A 15936-nucleotide genomic window follows, 5' to 3' on the forward strand; every position below is an offset into this window, starting at 1 on the left:
GACATTTTGCGTAACCTTTTTCGTAGACATTTGGCCTTTATTCGGATTAACCGCTTTTTTTTTGGGTCTGTGTACGGAGGAAGTTGAGATAGGAACTTGGGCAACGCAGAGGGACGACGACAACGATGATGATGATGATGAACTACTGCCGGTGCTGGTGCTCATGCTGAGGTGTGTGTGTGTGTTTTTGTGGCCCACTGAACTGGCCAAGTTAATTGGAAAATAAAACTTTCAATTTCATGGCGAAATGCTAATTTCTAGCCAAAGAAAAGTCTACTGAAAAGACAGTAATTCGTTAGGGAAAAAGGGGGACAGTAAGCAAAAGTAGCAAAGTCAGTTTTCCTTCATTTCGTAAGCAAGTGAATACCCTAAACAATAAATATTAAAACAGTCTAATAATAATAGTAAAACTTGTTAAGGTTTTTACAAGTAAGAAATCTATAATGTAATTGATAAATTAAAATTAAAAAGCAGATTCTTTGTCAATCTTCCTGAAATCCTCTTTTAAGAATATTAGGCAGCATAATGTGAACGAAAATAGGGAGTATACAGCAGAATATGACTGAATGGAAGATGCCCATATTATTATTATTATTATTCTGATTCTTTTAGTTTAATTATGCTTAAATTAATAAAAAAAAAACTTGAATAAAACAGATGAAAAAACAATGTTGCAAGGAACATGCTGCACAGCAACCAAACAAAGGCAATGTTGCTAGAAATTTGTTGAGCAACACCCATTGATGTTGCCAAAAGAAATTGAATATGTTGCAGAAGTTCAACATACAAAGGAATTTAAATTATCTGAAAACTTTATGTTATCCGATTTTAGTGATATTTTTTACATTATTCTATAGTAATTTTTACTTTGCAGAAATTTGAGTGATAAAACTTAAAAAACAAACTTGGTCTGCATGCAACAAATATGAAAGAAGTTTGGTATTCTTAGTTTTTATAATCTCTGTGAAATGCTGCTTTATATGGATCCATACACGGGCTTGGCTAAATCAACACTGATGGTGATGATATATTCAAGAATATATTCTTTATGGGGTCAGAGATGCTTCCTTCTGCCTGTTACATACACTAAAAACTAAGCTATTATACCATTGTAGGTTAACATGTATTCAAATTATCATTCAAATAAAATAAATTAAATAAAATCAAATAAAAACCCAAAGTATACTGATGTTGAATATTAGTTTCTATGCAAAAGCCGGCACAAATAGAACGACAAATTTGGAATACCCAGGCATCAGCGAGGGAAGGTGAGGAAAAACAATTAAATTTCAGACGCTAGAAGGAAAAGAGAGAGAGAGAAAAGGCTGACAACGCTAAGAAAGATGGCCCGCTTCGTTGGCCAGCGGCAAATATCTATGGTCTATGGTCTATGGCTGCAGCAACAACCAGGCAGCGAGAACAACAACGCGACGCATTTATTGACGTAGCCAAAACACATTAGCCACCGTTGTTGTTGCTGTTGCTCCCCTGGTGGTGCTAGCTGTGATGGCTGATGGCGCAAACAGTGTTGCAAATGACCCAATTGTCCACTGACCCACTCAACGCCGAACGCTCCTCTCGTCCGCTGTCCGGGTCCGGAGTGGTCCGAGTTCGGACCTCCAGAGCTTTGCCGTTTGTTGTTGGGAAAGAAGAGCACTGCAGAGCAGAGGCGAGCTGAAATCGAGCCGGAAAACTGGCGTCTTTAGAGAAGTCAACTTAACAAGCAGTTAGACCTCGCTCAGAACTCCAACTCCAAGCAAAATGAGGCCCTAAAATGGAGACATTAATTAGCCTAATGACGGGCACAAAATGCCCAGAAATTAATTTGCCGGTTACGGTTATGACAGCGGTTAATCTTTTTGCGAAAGCCGGCAACTAGAAGCAACCACCAGAAGATTCATCCAGGTGAAAGGTGGTCAGCCAGCAGAGAGGTTCCCACTTGGCATTTGCTATTTGAAATCTCGGTGCAGTGGCAAGTTCAAGTGCCGCGGCTAATGTTTGGAAAGTTCATTTTCGAGTAGTGCATCCATCGAAAGGGAGCCGGGGGTATCCGAGGTGTCCAAGTGCTTTTGGGCCTACCTCGATTCTGTTTGCTTTTCCGGCTCAAAAGTCGACTCAAACGTGCCTCATTAGAAGATGCGAGTTGTGGGCCTTTTCGACAATAGTATATCTTTGTGTGTGTCTTTTTTTTGGGGCTATCAAAACAGCAATCAAGTTCTTTTTGTTTGACATTTTTGTTTACACTTTTTATTGAGTTCTCGTTCGGGCTTAATCAAAATAAATAAGTTACCCATATTGTGTTTGGTGTGTGCATGGGTTACAAGCGATGAGAGAGGGGTGTTATCTTTATAGACTATATTTATTGTTATTTGTGCAAAAACGATTTATGCTTACACTATACGAGAGAGCGCACACAACAATACCAACTAGTGAAAATATATATTAATTAAATAAATTAACTTTGAGTGGTAATTTCTATCTGGGGAATGGTAACACAAACTGCCTGCCTCTCTGCCTGACTGCCGGAACCTGCTGCCAATGGAAAATCTGTGACATTTTCCACAGCAGCAATAGCAGAAAATGCTGATGCCGAGATGCTGAGACCAAGACTCTGAGCCAACAACACACGATTCCAGCCAAGTCAGAGTCGAGCAGAGCGGAAAACTTCAAGCAATTTCTGTGCGCGCGTTGTTCGTGAGTTTCTTTTAATTAAAAAGAAAAGAGAAAAAAGGCGAAAACTTTTACTCGCCAACTCCACAACACAACTAAGCTAAGCAGGTAACTAGGGCTGCTCTCGATTTTCAGATTTAGATTTTATGCTTGGCGATCATCTCAGTTGAAATTAATTGTGCACCAGATTTTGCTACTCTCCTTCGGCTGTTTTGGGCGCAATGAGTATCTTAACTCGGAAACATAACGCGATAGATAAACCCCATGAATCTAACTAAAAACTGATGAATAATTCTATGGGAAACAGATGAGTGTTAGTTCTCTGCTGCAATGCATTTCAGAAAGACTTTATATATAAATGATTATTGAATTCACTTTACTCTGAACAAAGATTGATTACTGTTCAGTTCTGAAACGCATTGCATATACAATTTTGTAACAGACATTTAAGAATCTAATAAAACCACCAGAGATCCTTTCTATGTGCTCCTAAGGTTATCCTAGACCCTAGCCAAACTTATCAACTAATAAAAGTTCACGTTGTAGCGCTTCGATTACATACTAGGTAAAAAAACCAAACCGACTAAACCAAGTTAAGGAGAACCCAAAAACTATATAAAAATACACACAACTAACATGTAGGAACGTGGCTTAAACTCAAAAGATACCAGCTAACACATGGACAAGCCAAGTCCCAAGACCCTTGGGTAGGTTTCTTTCTCTCCTGGCTCCTATGGGAGAGATTACGTTAATGCACAAATAACAACGGCAATTAAATGTATGTGTAGGGGCAGATAGAGATACATAGATATAGTTATAGGTTCGCACACGATTTCTACAGTTTCTTCTTCTTTTTGCGCCACTAAATCTGCATAAGAGTCGCACCACTACCCCGTAACCCCCAATCTCATACTCCTCCTCCGCATCTGATGTGGTCTTTGGCAAAAAGAAAAAGAAAAGAAAAATGTGTCTTAAAAAATACAGAAATACAAAACGCCGCCACCGCCGCGCGCAGTGAAAGTGAAAGTTGAAGTGGAAGTGGAAGTGGGATTCGTAGACGGAATCGGAGTCGGAGTGTGTATGTGGTATGTACAGGGTTTCCAAGTCCCAAGTCCCCAGTCCCAGCCTGTCTTCATAAGGTTCCCATTTAGTTGGGATCGCTTCCATCCATCCGCCTGCCTGCCTGGGCCCATTTGGTCAACTCGTTGGCCTTTTGTTTTTCGCTCTGATGATCGGTGTTCGTAGCGGCGTCGGAGTTGATGATGATGATGTGATGATCGTCTCACATGTGCTTTGTGCCCATTTAATGGATTTTCTTCTTTCTTCGCTCGCTTCGCTGGGATTATGCAACTTGGGCTTGGGTTTGGTTATTGGTTTTGGTAGAAACTCCCAAGTGCTTTCGGTAGACTCAAATTTCCCAATCAAAATCCGCCCACGCGCTGGAACCTGGGACTTGGGCCGTTTTCATTCTTCTTCGGCTTCGATTTGATTTTCCATTGTCGTCGTCGTCGTCACGAGATGGTGGAAAATGCGGGCTTCAGCTTACCCACCGTGCCCAGTATTAGCCTGGCGGGTGTGGCCCGACTGTCTGGGCCCAGTTTGGCAGCTGCCACTTGGCTGTCATCGTGGCTGCCACCTCCGCTTGCATTTGGATGCCTTCCTCCGCGCCACACCAAGCCCAGGCAGTTGTTGTTGCTGCCGGAGCTGCTGCAGCTCTTGGTGGTGCTGGTATTATTGTTGCAATCCACGAGAAAATCCAAGGCTGTGGGCGTCACATCCGTCAGATTCAAATGCTCAAAGTTAAAGACGAGACCCGAATCGCAGCTGTGGCTGCCAGCACTATCCAAGCCACTGTCACTGGCTGCTCCCGATCCCGATCCCGAGACAGAGCCAGATCCCAGCACCGCCTGATCGGCCGCATTACAAGTCTCGATCAGCTTGCGCGATATCTCATTGAGGCTTTCGTCCAGCAGGGTCTCCGCCTGGGCGGAAATCGAGGAGGAGGAGGCGTTGCCCAGTTTCCCGCCTCTGAAGCAATTGCCAAACAGATCGTTGGCTATGTTGATCCCACTCAGGATATCGCCGTAGCCGGAATCATCGCTCAGGCACTGTGAGGGCGTGGTCACCGCATTCGGGTGGCTCCGCTGGGATCCAATCACGCCCACTATATCCGCCCGACTGCTATCCCCGGTGATGGGTGAAAATTCCTCCGTGGTCTCCTCCTGCAAGGCCAAAGACGACGATCTAGGCAGGCTTTGGCTGCAGATGGAGCTGTCACAGGAGCTATCCGAACTGTGCGTGGATGATGTAGAGGAAGTGGAAGTGGAGGACTCCTTGCTGCTGCCACCGCCCTGTTCGCTGGACGAGGCATCAGACAGCGAACGCCGGAGCGGATAATCCCACAGAGAACGCAGCGGATCACATTCGCGGCAGAAACAAACGCCGTGCGTGTGATCGTGCTGCAATATCCCAGGCGGCAGGTGATAGGATCCTCCTGATCCTCCTGCTCCAACTAAATATCCCTCGCTCTGATTGTTAATCTTGGTTTGCATATCCGACTCCATCTTGAGTAGCAATCCGTTGCCCGGCTTGCGATCCTTCTTGCGTCGCTTTCGCGGCTTGATAATCCTGGGCAAACAGGTCTCCGAAGGTGAATTGCCCTGATCCTGGCAGCTGGCACCACTACTTTGTGGCTTCTCCTGGCTGCTGCTACTGCTGCTGCTACTAAGCACTGGCGGTGCCGAGTTTTGGTAGCGCAGAACTCGGGATTTATCTGCCATCTTGAAGCTGGGACTGCTCATTGCTTGGTAGGCACTCCAATTGGGCGGCCCAGGATGCGTATGTGGGTGGTGCGGATGATGATGATGGTGATGCTGCTGCTGCTGCTGCTGCTGCTGGATGTGTTGATGTTGCTTTCCATTCTGCTGTAGCAGTGGCATTCCCTGGGCATGCACTGCCAGCTGGGACATAGAGGCTCCGCCCGGTGGCCATGCTTGCGGTGATTTGGGTACGGATTTTCTTAAAAGACGCTGACGCTGGGCAGGCGACAAGTGAGTGGAGGCATTCGAGATGAGCGGTATGCCGGCACACTCATTGATCCGCTGCTGGTTGACCACGCCGCCGTAACCACCTGGTTGGGCTTGCCCCGTTGCCGCAGGAGCTGAAGGCCAGCTGGGCGCCTGGTGACCATGGTGTAGTCTGTAGGCCGGAGCTTGGGAAGGATTGGGTGTTGGTGCTACTGTCTGGACTCCGGGCCAGTGACTCAGCGGATGATGCTGCTGCTGCGGCTGCGGTGGCGGTGGCTGATGGTGGTGATGGTATCGCAGGGGAGCGTAGTTAGATGCTGGTGGTGGTGGTGGCGGTGCAGTGTCTGGTGCCCTGTAAACGGCCACATGCGATCTCATGCTCCGGCCGGTGGCTGCTGTTGTCTTAATCCCAAACTGAATCCTGTCGGCGGATCGAGTCGATTGCACATCACTTGGCCGCTTAATTCGGTTGGCTTTGCGGCGCTCTGGGCTTTGGCTACTTGACTCAATGGTGCATTTTGGTTGGCCAACAAGCGAGCGGCGGCGACTCCAGCGCAACGAAATGAAAAGCGAACGCCGAAGCGAAACTGGGACACGAGTTACGAAACAACACACTCTGCGCAGAAATCAGAGGTGGCGGCGCATGCGCGAACGGAATACGAGTCCGAGTCCGAATCGAGAGCGACGGTCGCGAACGGGTTTCGTGGCTTGGAAAGCGGCTGGAGAGCACAACAGTGGAGCTAGTGCGTCCGCCTTGAAGCCAAGCGAGCGGCAGACTGAAGTCAGCTGCTGCTCCGATCGACAGCTTGGCCCGGCTAACAGTAAAAGCAGTTATGCTCCCTCACGAAAGCTAAGCCGGCTCTCTCTCTCTCTCGAACGCTCGCTCGATCTCTCGCTCTCCAATGTTTGAGGCTTTGCATGTCGAGGTCGTGCCGTTCTTTCGACCGCCGCTGCCAATTGTTGTAATTGTAATTGTTGCATTCAATTAAATATTTTTAATTGTTGCCTCTGCACATTATGTTTTTTTGGCATTAATCGGCAGCCGTGAGTTTGAACTTTAATTATGTCTCTGCAGTGACTGGTTTTCAGACTGGATAAGCCTGGGAAACACCATTATTTTTAATAATAGCTTAAACACTAAACACCTAAGGTCAAAATCTGCATTTACGGTTTTTTATGGTTTTAAAAACAAATCAGAGACATGTTCTTACAAGAAAAATAAACTAAAGCCACGTCCTGACTCTAAAAGTCATTAAATCTCTGCCCGACGTCTGCCTGCACTGACACAGAATGTCAACAATAAACAAGTGCTTTGAAATTGTAATTTCGTAGCAAATTGCGGATATTCCTTTTGGGTTATTACTTAGAGAAATGCATTTTTATTATTTCAATGTTTTATCTGTCCCCGAATGCATTATATCTACAAAAAGTATCCTAATTTTAAGGTCTTTTTCATGTTAAAAAACCTTTCTCATTTCATGGTTTATTATATTTTATCTCTTTGTAAAAATTAAATAGAAGTTAGCGACGCTTTATATTTGGTTAATTTCTAATACAAAATAATAATGTTAACACAAGGTTAAAGAGATAAAATATTAATGATTTCTGTAGATTAATATTTCAAAATTGAAGTTTACAAAATGATAATGAATTTTGAGAACACTTTTTAAACAAGTTTTAGTGTTTTTACTACAAATATAATTTATTAATAAAACAAATTTTTCCTGACGACCTATATATTTAAAATCCCAAATATTAAAATAGATCCAAATTGTTTAACTATATCCTTCTATATCACACAGGTTTCACAGAAGTTATCCCTAGAATAAAACCTAAATAGACAATTTCTTCAGAAAACTAAAGCTAAAATCCTATTTGTCTGAATGTCATGCTATAATCAAATGCTGGGATCAAAAATTCACTAAGTTATTAAATTAATGAACTTGATCAGTTGATAACAGAACGATTTCGATGATTCTTTGGCCTGCTATGTTGAGATACTATAACAAAGTAGAACGTCAACGTTAAATTTGTGCAATTCCGATAACGTCCCAGTAAATCGAGGAGCACCAACCCGGAGTGCAGTGTACCCACCAAAACCCATCACATAGTTAACGCTCCCAAGCCCACCCGAAGATTCAACGTACAACTTTCTCTTTTCGGAAGCCTTTTTCGCGTGCTTTCCTTTTTACCCCACACTAGTGCACACACATACACACGCATATATATCTGGTGTTCAGGAGATGCTCACGCACAAGCAAACACAGACACTAGAGGCAAAAGATATTGGCGGGGGGTGGTACTCACATGACAAGTTGTCCAGCATGTAAGTGAGCAGTTTCTGCGTGCCATTCGGCTCGTTGTAGATGTTCATGAACTCCTTTTGCAGTGGATTGCCCATGAGGCCCAGTATGACGAGGTGAAACAGCTTGCCGATCTCGTAAGGCAGCACGCGCAGAAAGTTGTTGTTCAGCAGCAGTTCCCTAAAAAGGAGAATACATCGATGGAGTGAGGGCGAGTGTGAAAATCTGGATTGAATTTGCAGTGGTCATTAGCGGGGTTACGTCTAGACAATTGACAATTTGTATTTCTTCACAGACATGATAGACAATGTCTTAGGCTTTAAGGATGTGTTCTAAAAACACAAAGCATTTAGATGATTTCTAGAGACCTCGGCAAAACGTAACCCGGCTACCGCTAGCACACTCACCGCAGCTGGATGAGTTCGCCAAGCTCGGCGGGAAGACTCCTCAGCTTATTGCCGGACAGATCCAAGGTTCTTAAGCTGATGAGCATGCCAACATCGGCGGGCAATCGTAACAGCTGGTTGTCATTCAGATAGAGGGCGGTCAGGTGCTCGAACTCCCACAGTGAGGGACTGATATTCCGTACGCACCCTGCACAAAAGACGAGGGTATAAATGTATCAATGCAATCTTATCTTTGGTCAAATGGTACACTTACCCGTAATTTCCAGACCGCTCCAATTCGTCTTCTTGCCAGCGGCTATATCCTCCTGCGACAGAAAGATCTGCTGCCTCCGATTCGCGCTGTCGTATTTGTCTTTGTTACGAGACATTTTATAGTGATTGCCTGTTCAGGATATATGTACGTTCGAAAGGCATTATTAGTACGACTCTACTTGGTGCGAGGGAGGTAAAAGCTGGATTGTATCAAGGAAGTTAGGGCTCATGTTAGGAGACAAAACCTCGCTTAGTCTTTAGCTTATATATGTAAGTATTTATATAGTTAGGAGAATTGGAATCAAATCATAACCTTTCATAATAACCGCCTGATGATAAGCGTCTCTGCAAAATATTAATAAAGTGGTTTCAATTATTATTATTCATATTAGTAAACAAACGTGGATGGGGGGTTGGTGGTTTTTGGGGATCGTAAAACATAAATCATAATTAACCCTTCAAATGGAAGAAAGCAAACAGTTTGTTTTATGTATAGCTGAGAAACAAAAATTGTCAAAATAATAGATTTTTACTATACAAAAAAGTTGTATTAAAAATTTAGTTAGTAATTTCCAGAAATCCTTCATTAGATCTTCCGGTCTTTAAAATTTTAACTTTATGCTTTTAAGCCAAACTAAATGCCAAAAAAAGTAAATAGGAAAAGCCATCTCAGGGCTCTGTTCTCCGATTCATAATTCAAAAATCAAACAAAATTAAATATAAATATTTCCATTGAAGGGTTAAATGCAACCGAAAAGGACTTTTTGCAAGCGCGCGCAAAGTGCAAGCACACATACACACAACACAGACACACGCGGAAAGAGAAAACACAGAGGACGTACACACACAGGCAGTGTCCGGATACAGTTAGAAAAGGAGAGCGATTTGGCGAATGGCGTAGGCGGGCTAAAGAAGAAGAGCAGCAAATGCGTTGGCGGATGTCGCATATTGGACAATGGACAATGTCAGGCATTCGGCCGGACGTCTGAGCTACAACACCTGGTATTACCTGGCTGAGCTTAACCTTTGGAGTCACTTCCGATCGTCTTAGTTCACCTTTGGCAGGAAGTCACCGCACTCGGATTTAAATTTACTTGCCGCCTCTCCTCCTTCACGCGCTCTGCCTCTCTCTCTCTCTGATATCTGCACGTAAATTACTCAATAATTTCGAGAAAATAAAGGCAATCCGCAATTGCTATTGACCAATGCGTATCGTTGGAGTGAAGCCGACTGTCCGACACACTGCAAATTTTTGTGATTTTCTAACGCTTTTTTGTTTTCGGTGCCTTTTTGTTTTTTGTGTGTTTGTCGAAACAGAGGCGACGACGATTCTTGTGCTATTCCCCTACTCGTTTTTGGGCGCTCTTTCTTCTGCTGCGCCTCTCCGCTCCGCTTTCCATTTATTTATCGCGCGACTCGTTTTCATCGTTGTTTCTTGTTTTTGTATACATGGTGGGCCGCGGAGTTGCCACTCGGTTTATCAGTGGATGCGTATCACGGGTACTGAGTAATTTACAGCCGAAACTCGGTGCTTATTTTGGAATCTCAGCTGTGGCTTGATTTTGAAATAAATTGCCAGGTATCCGTTGTGTGTACATCCGATTGAATGTGCTTTTAGTCAAAACAAAACAAGCGCCCACCCATACACGTACGCCAATCGCACACACACACTCACACACACACAAGCACGCACAGACGGCCACAGGAGCTGGGTTAAAAACACGTAGATTTCGTACTGTTTGCTTTGCTAGCCACTTTTTTACGTCAACGCTCTTTGTGGTGTTAACTTTGCTTCAATCGCGATATATTTGCCAAATTTTCGGTGGATTTGCGAATTTGTGATCCGCTGCTGCAGCTATGTGTAAACTCTCGTTCTCCGCTTTCCTTCGTTTTCCATTTCTCTTTTGTGCGCTTGTTCTGCATACGCGGAATGCCCACTCGCTGTCTATCGGATATCGCGAAATTTTGCTTTCAGGGCTGGCAACAATCGGCTAGAAAATAACTGTAGGGAAAAAGCCAAGGAAAAAATACAAGTTTGAGAAGATCGACAGTGAATATCATAGTTAGCCATTTTAAAATGTCTGAAAGGGGAGATCCTGGGTAAATTGTTTTATTGAACTGTATTTAAGAAAATAAGTTGTATGTTTAGTTTTTTGCCCCATTTTCCGTTCATGTATTTTGTGGCCTACAACTTCATTTGGAATTCATGCCAGTTTGGGTTTCATTAAACAAATAAATATATGTTATCCCTGTTGCGACCTATCTTTAAAAATAATCGCCAAAAAGTGTTTTCACTGTTGCGACCTATCGTTAAAAATTATCGCCAAAAAGTGTTTTCACTGTTGCGACCTATCGACAACAAGTTTGGCCGCGAAAGAAAGAAAATCTTAATATTATTAATTTGGTTTTTTAATTAATCCTATGTGGGAATGTCTAGAACGGTTATTTCGCAGCATCTTATCAAATTCCTCAAAGATGAGGAGCAAATGGTATTGCACGCCACCACCGACTCAGACAGGGAGGACGTGATGAGTATGTACCACAAATCGGTAAGAGCTCTTTTGACTTTTTGGAATTACTGATTCGATTCCTCTACTTACGCACAGAAAATCACAGTAGATGACATAATGCGGGAGTACACCCCGGAGGAAGTGCGGATGCTGTGCGAGCGCACCAAATTACGGGTACAGATGTACAGAATGAATAGCGTGTGGGACGCCAAGAAGAGGTTCGACAAGAAGAAACGGTTGGAGAACAAGTCGGAGAGGTTTGTGAACCGAATGCTTGTAAAGGCCCATAATAGGAAGATGGTTACACCGTATTCGGATCTGGAAAGGGAGAAATACAAGGAACTAGCCGCCTGCCACACGAAGAAGGATAACAATGTGCGTCTAGACCGTTGGCAGCGCCAGCGCTTAAAAGCGCTAGACCGGTTCAGTAAAGCGCCTCCTGCTCCTGTAAATGTCTTGAGCAATAGCAGCTCGGAGTCGGAACCCGAAGCAGAAATGGCCACGCAGTCGCCAATAAGCTCTTCCGAGCCTGCTCCAGCTCCTGTAAATGTCTCGATCAATAACAGCTCAGAGTTGAAACACGAAGCAGAAATGCTCACGCAGTCGCCAATAGGCTCTTTCGAGCCTGCCCCAGCTCCGTTAGAATCCCAATCGCAATCCCAGTCGGATGAGACTACTATGAACGATTTCATCCAGCCAGTCATTCCGCCGCCTGCTCGTCAACCCTTGCCGGGCCAAGACAGCGACCAAAACCTGTGGGGCATAGGCGACTTTGATGAAATGGAAGAATCAGAAGACAAGGGAGGCCCACCCGCTGCAGTGGCAGAAACACAAATGGACATATTTGATTGGAAGGCAGCGGCACAACATATTAACTCGGAGAGTCTTTCGATGCAGAGCATTGTGTGTACACAAAACACGGAGCCCGATTACGATACATTTGGCACCCAGGTGGTGGCCGCATCTACCCAAGATACTGTGGAGAGCCAGCCATTCTATAAGTAAAAATATTAGCATTGTTCTTTTCCTATATTTTAAGTTACTAATATTACTCTTTGTAAAATTTAAGTTTTTGTTTATTTATCGTGCGTTTGTTACGTGAAGAAATATATAAAAATTGCGTTAAAAACATGTCTTAATGTAGAGAAAATGATAAAATGATTAATAATAAAACCTTAAGCTAAAATACGAGGCTCAATTCTAGACTATATACAACTACTAAATCTAGGACGACACGACATTACGCAGCCGGAACTGTACACGGAGTTGGAGTTACAACATTTAAAATGCTCGATTTTACATAATTACGCTATGTACATCTATACAGTTAAAAACTAGCTCTAAACATGGTCCCACGGGGCGACGACGTGGCCGGGCAGTGGCAGGATCGGTAGCGGTAGCGCTAGCGGTGGGTGCTATGGGAAGTGATCAAACAGGAACTGTTCCATGAACAGCGACTCCGAATGCTAGTTGGACGAGTTTTCGCCCGGCTCGCTAACAGCAATGGTCATCTTGGTCTCATCACTGCTGTCCGCCTCAGGCTCCTCACCGTCGTCCATCTCATCCTCGAGATCCTCCAGATCTTCGTCCTCGTCCAACTCTTCGTCTAGTTCCTCTTCGTCGTCCTCTTCGGTCATTTCACCATCCTCCTCATCTTCATCCTCACCGAAACTGTCGCCGCCTCCGCCACCGCCGGTGCTGGCCTCCACAGCTGGCAGTTGAACGATTGTGGCACCGCCAGGCGTCACAGTTGAGCCCGCAACCGTGGCCGCTACGCTGGAGGCTCCACTGCCCGTGGCGCCCGCTCCCCCGCCGCCGCCGCCGCCCGGAATCTCGATCGTCATAATGCCGGTCATTGTGCTAATGCTTTTGGGCACATTGGAACTCTTTCCCTCCTGCTTGATGCTCAGCTCGATTAGCTCGACGCCGGTGCGGCTCTTGAAGTGCGTCTTGATGTGCTTGGAGAGGTGATCGCTGCGCATGAATTTCTTGTTGCATTCGCGGCACTGGAACCGCTTCTCGCCCGTGTGCGTCCGCCGGTGGCGCTGTAGCTCATCGGAGCGGGTGAAGCGTTTGCCGCAGAACACCCAGGAACAGACGAACGGTCGCTCGCCGGTGTGCCACCGCAGGTGCGCCCGTAAGTGGGATGTCTTGCCATACACCTTCTGGCAGCCAGGGATATGGCAAATGTGCTGCCGCTTTTTGTCCGAATGCTTCTCACCGTCAGTGCAGTTGGGACAGGTGCAGGCCACTCGCTTCAGCCGGGGCTTGGGGTCTCCAGTGGCGGCTACTCCACCGCCGCCTGTTGTTCCTCCACTTCCACCTCCAGTCGCCGCACTGACGTTTACATTTAGATTCGAGGCAGGCGTTGGTATCGCGGTTGTGACACTATTAGTGCTTCGTATGCTGGCTGTCCCACCTCTAGCCGGTGTGGCAACAGTGACTACCTGGCCACCGGTCACAGGCGCTATCGAAATCTGTGAGCTGGGAGCGGTCACCAGATTGCCTTTACTCCGCGTGGGCAACGCCACAGGGATGGGTGGCGGAGCGGCAGGCGCCGGCTGAGGCAGGGCTGTGATCTGAATGGAGGCTGGTATGCTCAAGTTGGACAGAGTATTGCCTTCCGCGTGAAGGAACTTGATCTGTTGCGGTGAGGAGGTGTTGTTGTTTGGCGTGGATGCGGCTGATGGGCGATTAACACTAGCCGTGGTGTTGGTGGCGGTGGTGGTGGGTCCAAAGGTGTCCGGTGGCTCTTGCTTTATACTGGTTATCATTTGCGTGGGACTCTGCGGTTCCTGCTTTGGCATCACCTGTGCCTGACTCTGTCCCTGCGCGTTCTGCACATGGCCTTGTACCTGCGCCTGGGCCATTGGCAGTTGGGTCAGTACCTGCTGGAAGTTGGCCGGCAGATTAGGCGGCAGTTGGTTCGCCTGAATGATCTGAACTTGGCCTAATCCGGGGATATTCTGAATCGGCAGCGCTTGCAGATTAGGCAGCTGCATCTGCGCCGGTACGGCAGCGGGTGTGGGGGTCGGTGCCGGGTGTGCCGCCTGGCGGAGCTGGGCAGGAATCACAGTCAATTGCTGGCCCTGGGCATTGGTGATGGTTATGGGCTGGTTAGCAGGAATTTGTCCTCCTGCTGACGCTTCATTGATGGCCTGCAAGAGTTGCTGATGTTGCGCCTGGACCTGTTGTTGCTGCTGAGCCTGTTGCTGTTGCTGGGCCTGCTGCTGTTGCTGCGCCTGCTGCTGCTGTTGTTGCTGCTGCGCCTGCTGCTGCTGGACTTGTTGTTGTTGCTGCTGGTGGGGATTCTGGATATGTATGATATTGGCGTTGGGCGGCAGCTGAGGATATGGCATGGCCAACTGCACTTGCTGAATCTGCCCGTTGGGCGTCACAATTTGTGCGATCTGGGCAAACTGCGGTATGATCTGCATCTGGGAGGCGGCGGGCACTTGCAGAGATTGGGCCTGCAACAGGTTCTGCAGTCCTCCACCCGCCGCCGCTGTGGCGGCTGCCTGGACGGGCACGTGAACCGTCTGGTAAACGGTCTGTCCGCCGGCGGTCTGGACGGGTATTTGCACCGCCACCGTTTGCTGCTGCTGGGGCACGGCCTGCGCCGGAAACTGGACCAGTTGCGGACGCAGCTGCAGCTGTCCATTCTCCAGCTTAATGGATTGGCCACCGCCGCCCAGGAGATTGGAAATGTTGCCTAGCAAACCGTTGGCCGCTGCCACCGACGTTGGGATTTGCAGATTCGTGCCCGGAATGGTGATGCTCCCAGGTAGCTGGCCAGTTGTCGCGCTATTAGCACCCCCTGCTCCCGCTGCTCCAGTTCCAGAAGCTGTCGCCGCAGTCGCCTGTGTCTGCTGCTGCACCACCTGCTGCTGTTGCTGCTGGATGAGATTGGTGACGGGTATTTGAATGTTCGTGCCCGGGATGCTGATCAGCTGCGTCTGTTCTTGCCCCAGACCGTTGAGTTGCTGCAACTGGATGCAGTTGGGTGCAGCAGGATTGGCAGCTGCCATCTGAGGGGCGCGCAGTATCTGTCCGCTGGGGGTGATGAAGGCCTGCTGGCCGTTGATATTCACCGCCTGCGCCGTGGCCAACTGTGCGTTCAGGTTAGGTATGAAGATGGCTTCCTGGCCATCGATATTCACCGTTTGCATAGGCATCGGCTGAACGATCTGGAACATGTTCTGTGGCATTCCGCCCGCCTGACCGCCGCCGCCGGCAAACTGGTGCGGCATCTGATGGATGTTGATTATTTGTTGCATGGTGGGCGCCCCTCCGGGAACACCCGTCTGGGCCTGAGCGGCTACATTGGACACTGCATTCGAGGGCGCCGCCGCTTTGCCAGTAATGTTCGTCACCGCGGGCGTGGCTTGGGGCGCACTGGTTGTGGCCGCTCCGGCGGCACTCTTGTACTGTAGCATGGCAGCGCTTTTAATTGAGATTTCAGCAGTCACCAGTGCCTCTGGCGAATCATCTTCACTTTTATAGTTGGTCCTCAGACGCGCAAGGCTCCGCGGCGATTGGGCGGCATTTTAAGGGAAACCTTACAAATAGGGACATGTGCACAGAAGCCCGGGGGCCGACGTTAACAGACAAACACACAAATATTACGAATTTCGGTAACAATTTCGCGTTGCGGCCGAAATAGCGAGATTTTATTTAACTTTGTTTTGACAAACACAAACGCAGAAGAAGAAGTGAGAGCCAGGGCAGGGCTGCAATGCGCACTTTATCGATAACATCGGACTATCGA

General features: G+C 47.0%; 4 protein-coding genes across 6 annotated transcripts in view; 1 reads left to right on the forward strand and 3 right to left on the reverse strand.

The window, feature by feature from the left end:
• The window catches only part of twin (CCR4-NOT transcription complex subunit 6-like twin), a 23356-nt gene extending 12754 nt beyond the window's left edge, over positions 1 to 10602 (reverse strand). Inside the window, exons 1-5 of one of the 3 annotated variants that reach the window (XM_020957731.2) lie at positions 10395 to 10602; positions 8972 to 9003; positions 8660 to 8788; positions 8407 to 8593; positions 8004 to 8179 (exon numbers count right to left, since the gene is read on the reverse strand). In XM_020957731.2, coding sequence (XP_020813390.1) covers positions 8004 to 8179; positions 8407 to 8593; positions 8660 to 8788; positions 8972 to 8978 — 499 coding nt within the window. In that variant the 5' untranslated portion in view covers positions 8979 to 9003; positions 10395 to 10602. Of the gene's footprint in view, positions 1 to 8003; positions 8180 to 8406; positions 8594 to 8659; positions 8789 to 8971; positions 9004 to 9667 lie in introns of all 3 variants that reach the window. The other 2 variants (XM_086837558.1, XM_086837559.1) reach the window with 2 other exon arrangements.
• LOC110188137 (uncharacterized) lies at positions 2219 to 7808 on the reverse strand. The gene has a single exon (XM_020957730.2). The coding sequence runs from the start codon at positions 6072 to 6074 to the stop codon at positions 4182 to 4184; it is 1893 nt and encodes a 630-aa protein (XP_020813389.2). The 5' UTR covers positions 6075 to 7808; the 3' UTR covers positions 2219 to 4181.
• On the forward strand, positions 10448 to 12354 carry cav (caravaggio; the record flags this gene model as incomplete). Its single annotated transcript, XM_020957734.2, has 3 exons — positions 10448 to 10546; positions 11112 to 11207; positions 11265 to 12354. Coding segments are annotated over 3 exons (1104 nt in total), but the record flags the coding sequence as incomplete, so codon positions are not given.
• Positions 12217 to 15888, reverse strand: Spps (Sp1-like factor for pairing sensitive-silencing). The gene has a single exon (XM_020957719.2). The coding sequence runs from the start codon at positions 15602 to 15604 to the stop codon at positions 12635 to 12637; it is 2970 nt and encodes a 989-aa protein (XP_020813378.2). The 5' UTR covers positions 15605 to 15888; the 3' UTR covers positions 12217 to 12634.
• Between the last annotated feature and the right edge of the window lie 48 nt (positions 15889 to 15936).

This window comes from Drosophila serrata, unplaced genomic scaffold (genome assembly GCF_035046125.1).
Source record: "Drosophila serrata isolate PLE 108 unplaced genomic scaffold, ASM3504612v1 contig_320, whole genome shotgun sequence".
Taxonomy (NCBI): Eukaryota; Metazoa; Arthropoda; class Insecta; order Diptera; family Drosophilidae; genus Drosophila; species Drosophila serrata.

Bases quoted from the DNA above. Each gene is read 5' to 3' on its own strand.
- Spps (XM_020957719.2), bottom strand. From the start codon at position 15,604: ATGCTACAGTACAAGAGTGCCGCCGGAGCGGCCACAACCAGTGCGCCC.
- LOC110188137 (XM_020957730.2), bottom strand. From the start codon at position 6,074: ATGAGATCGCATGTGGCCGTTTACAGGGCACCAGACACTGCACCGCCA.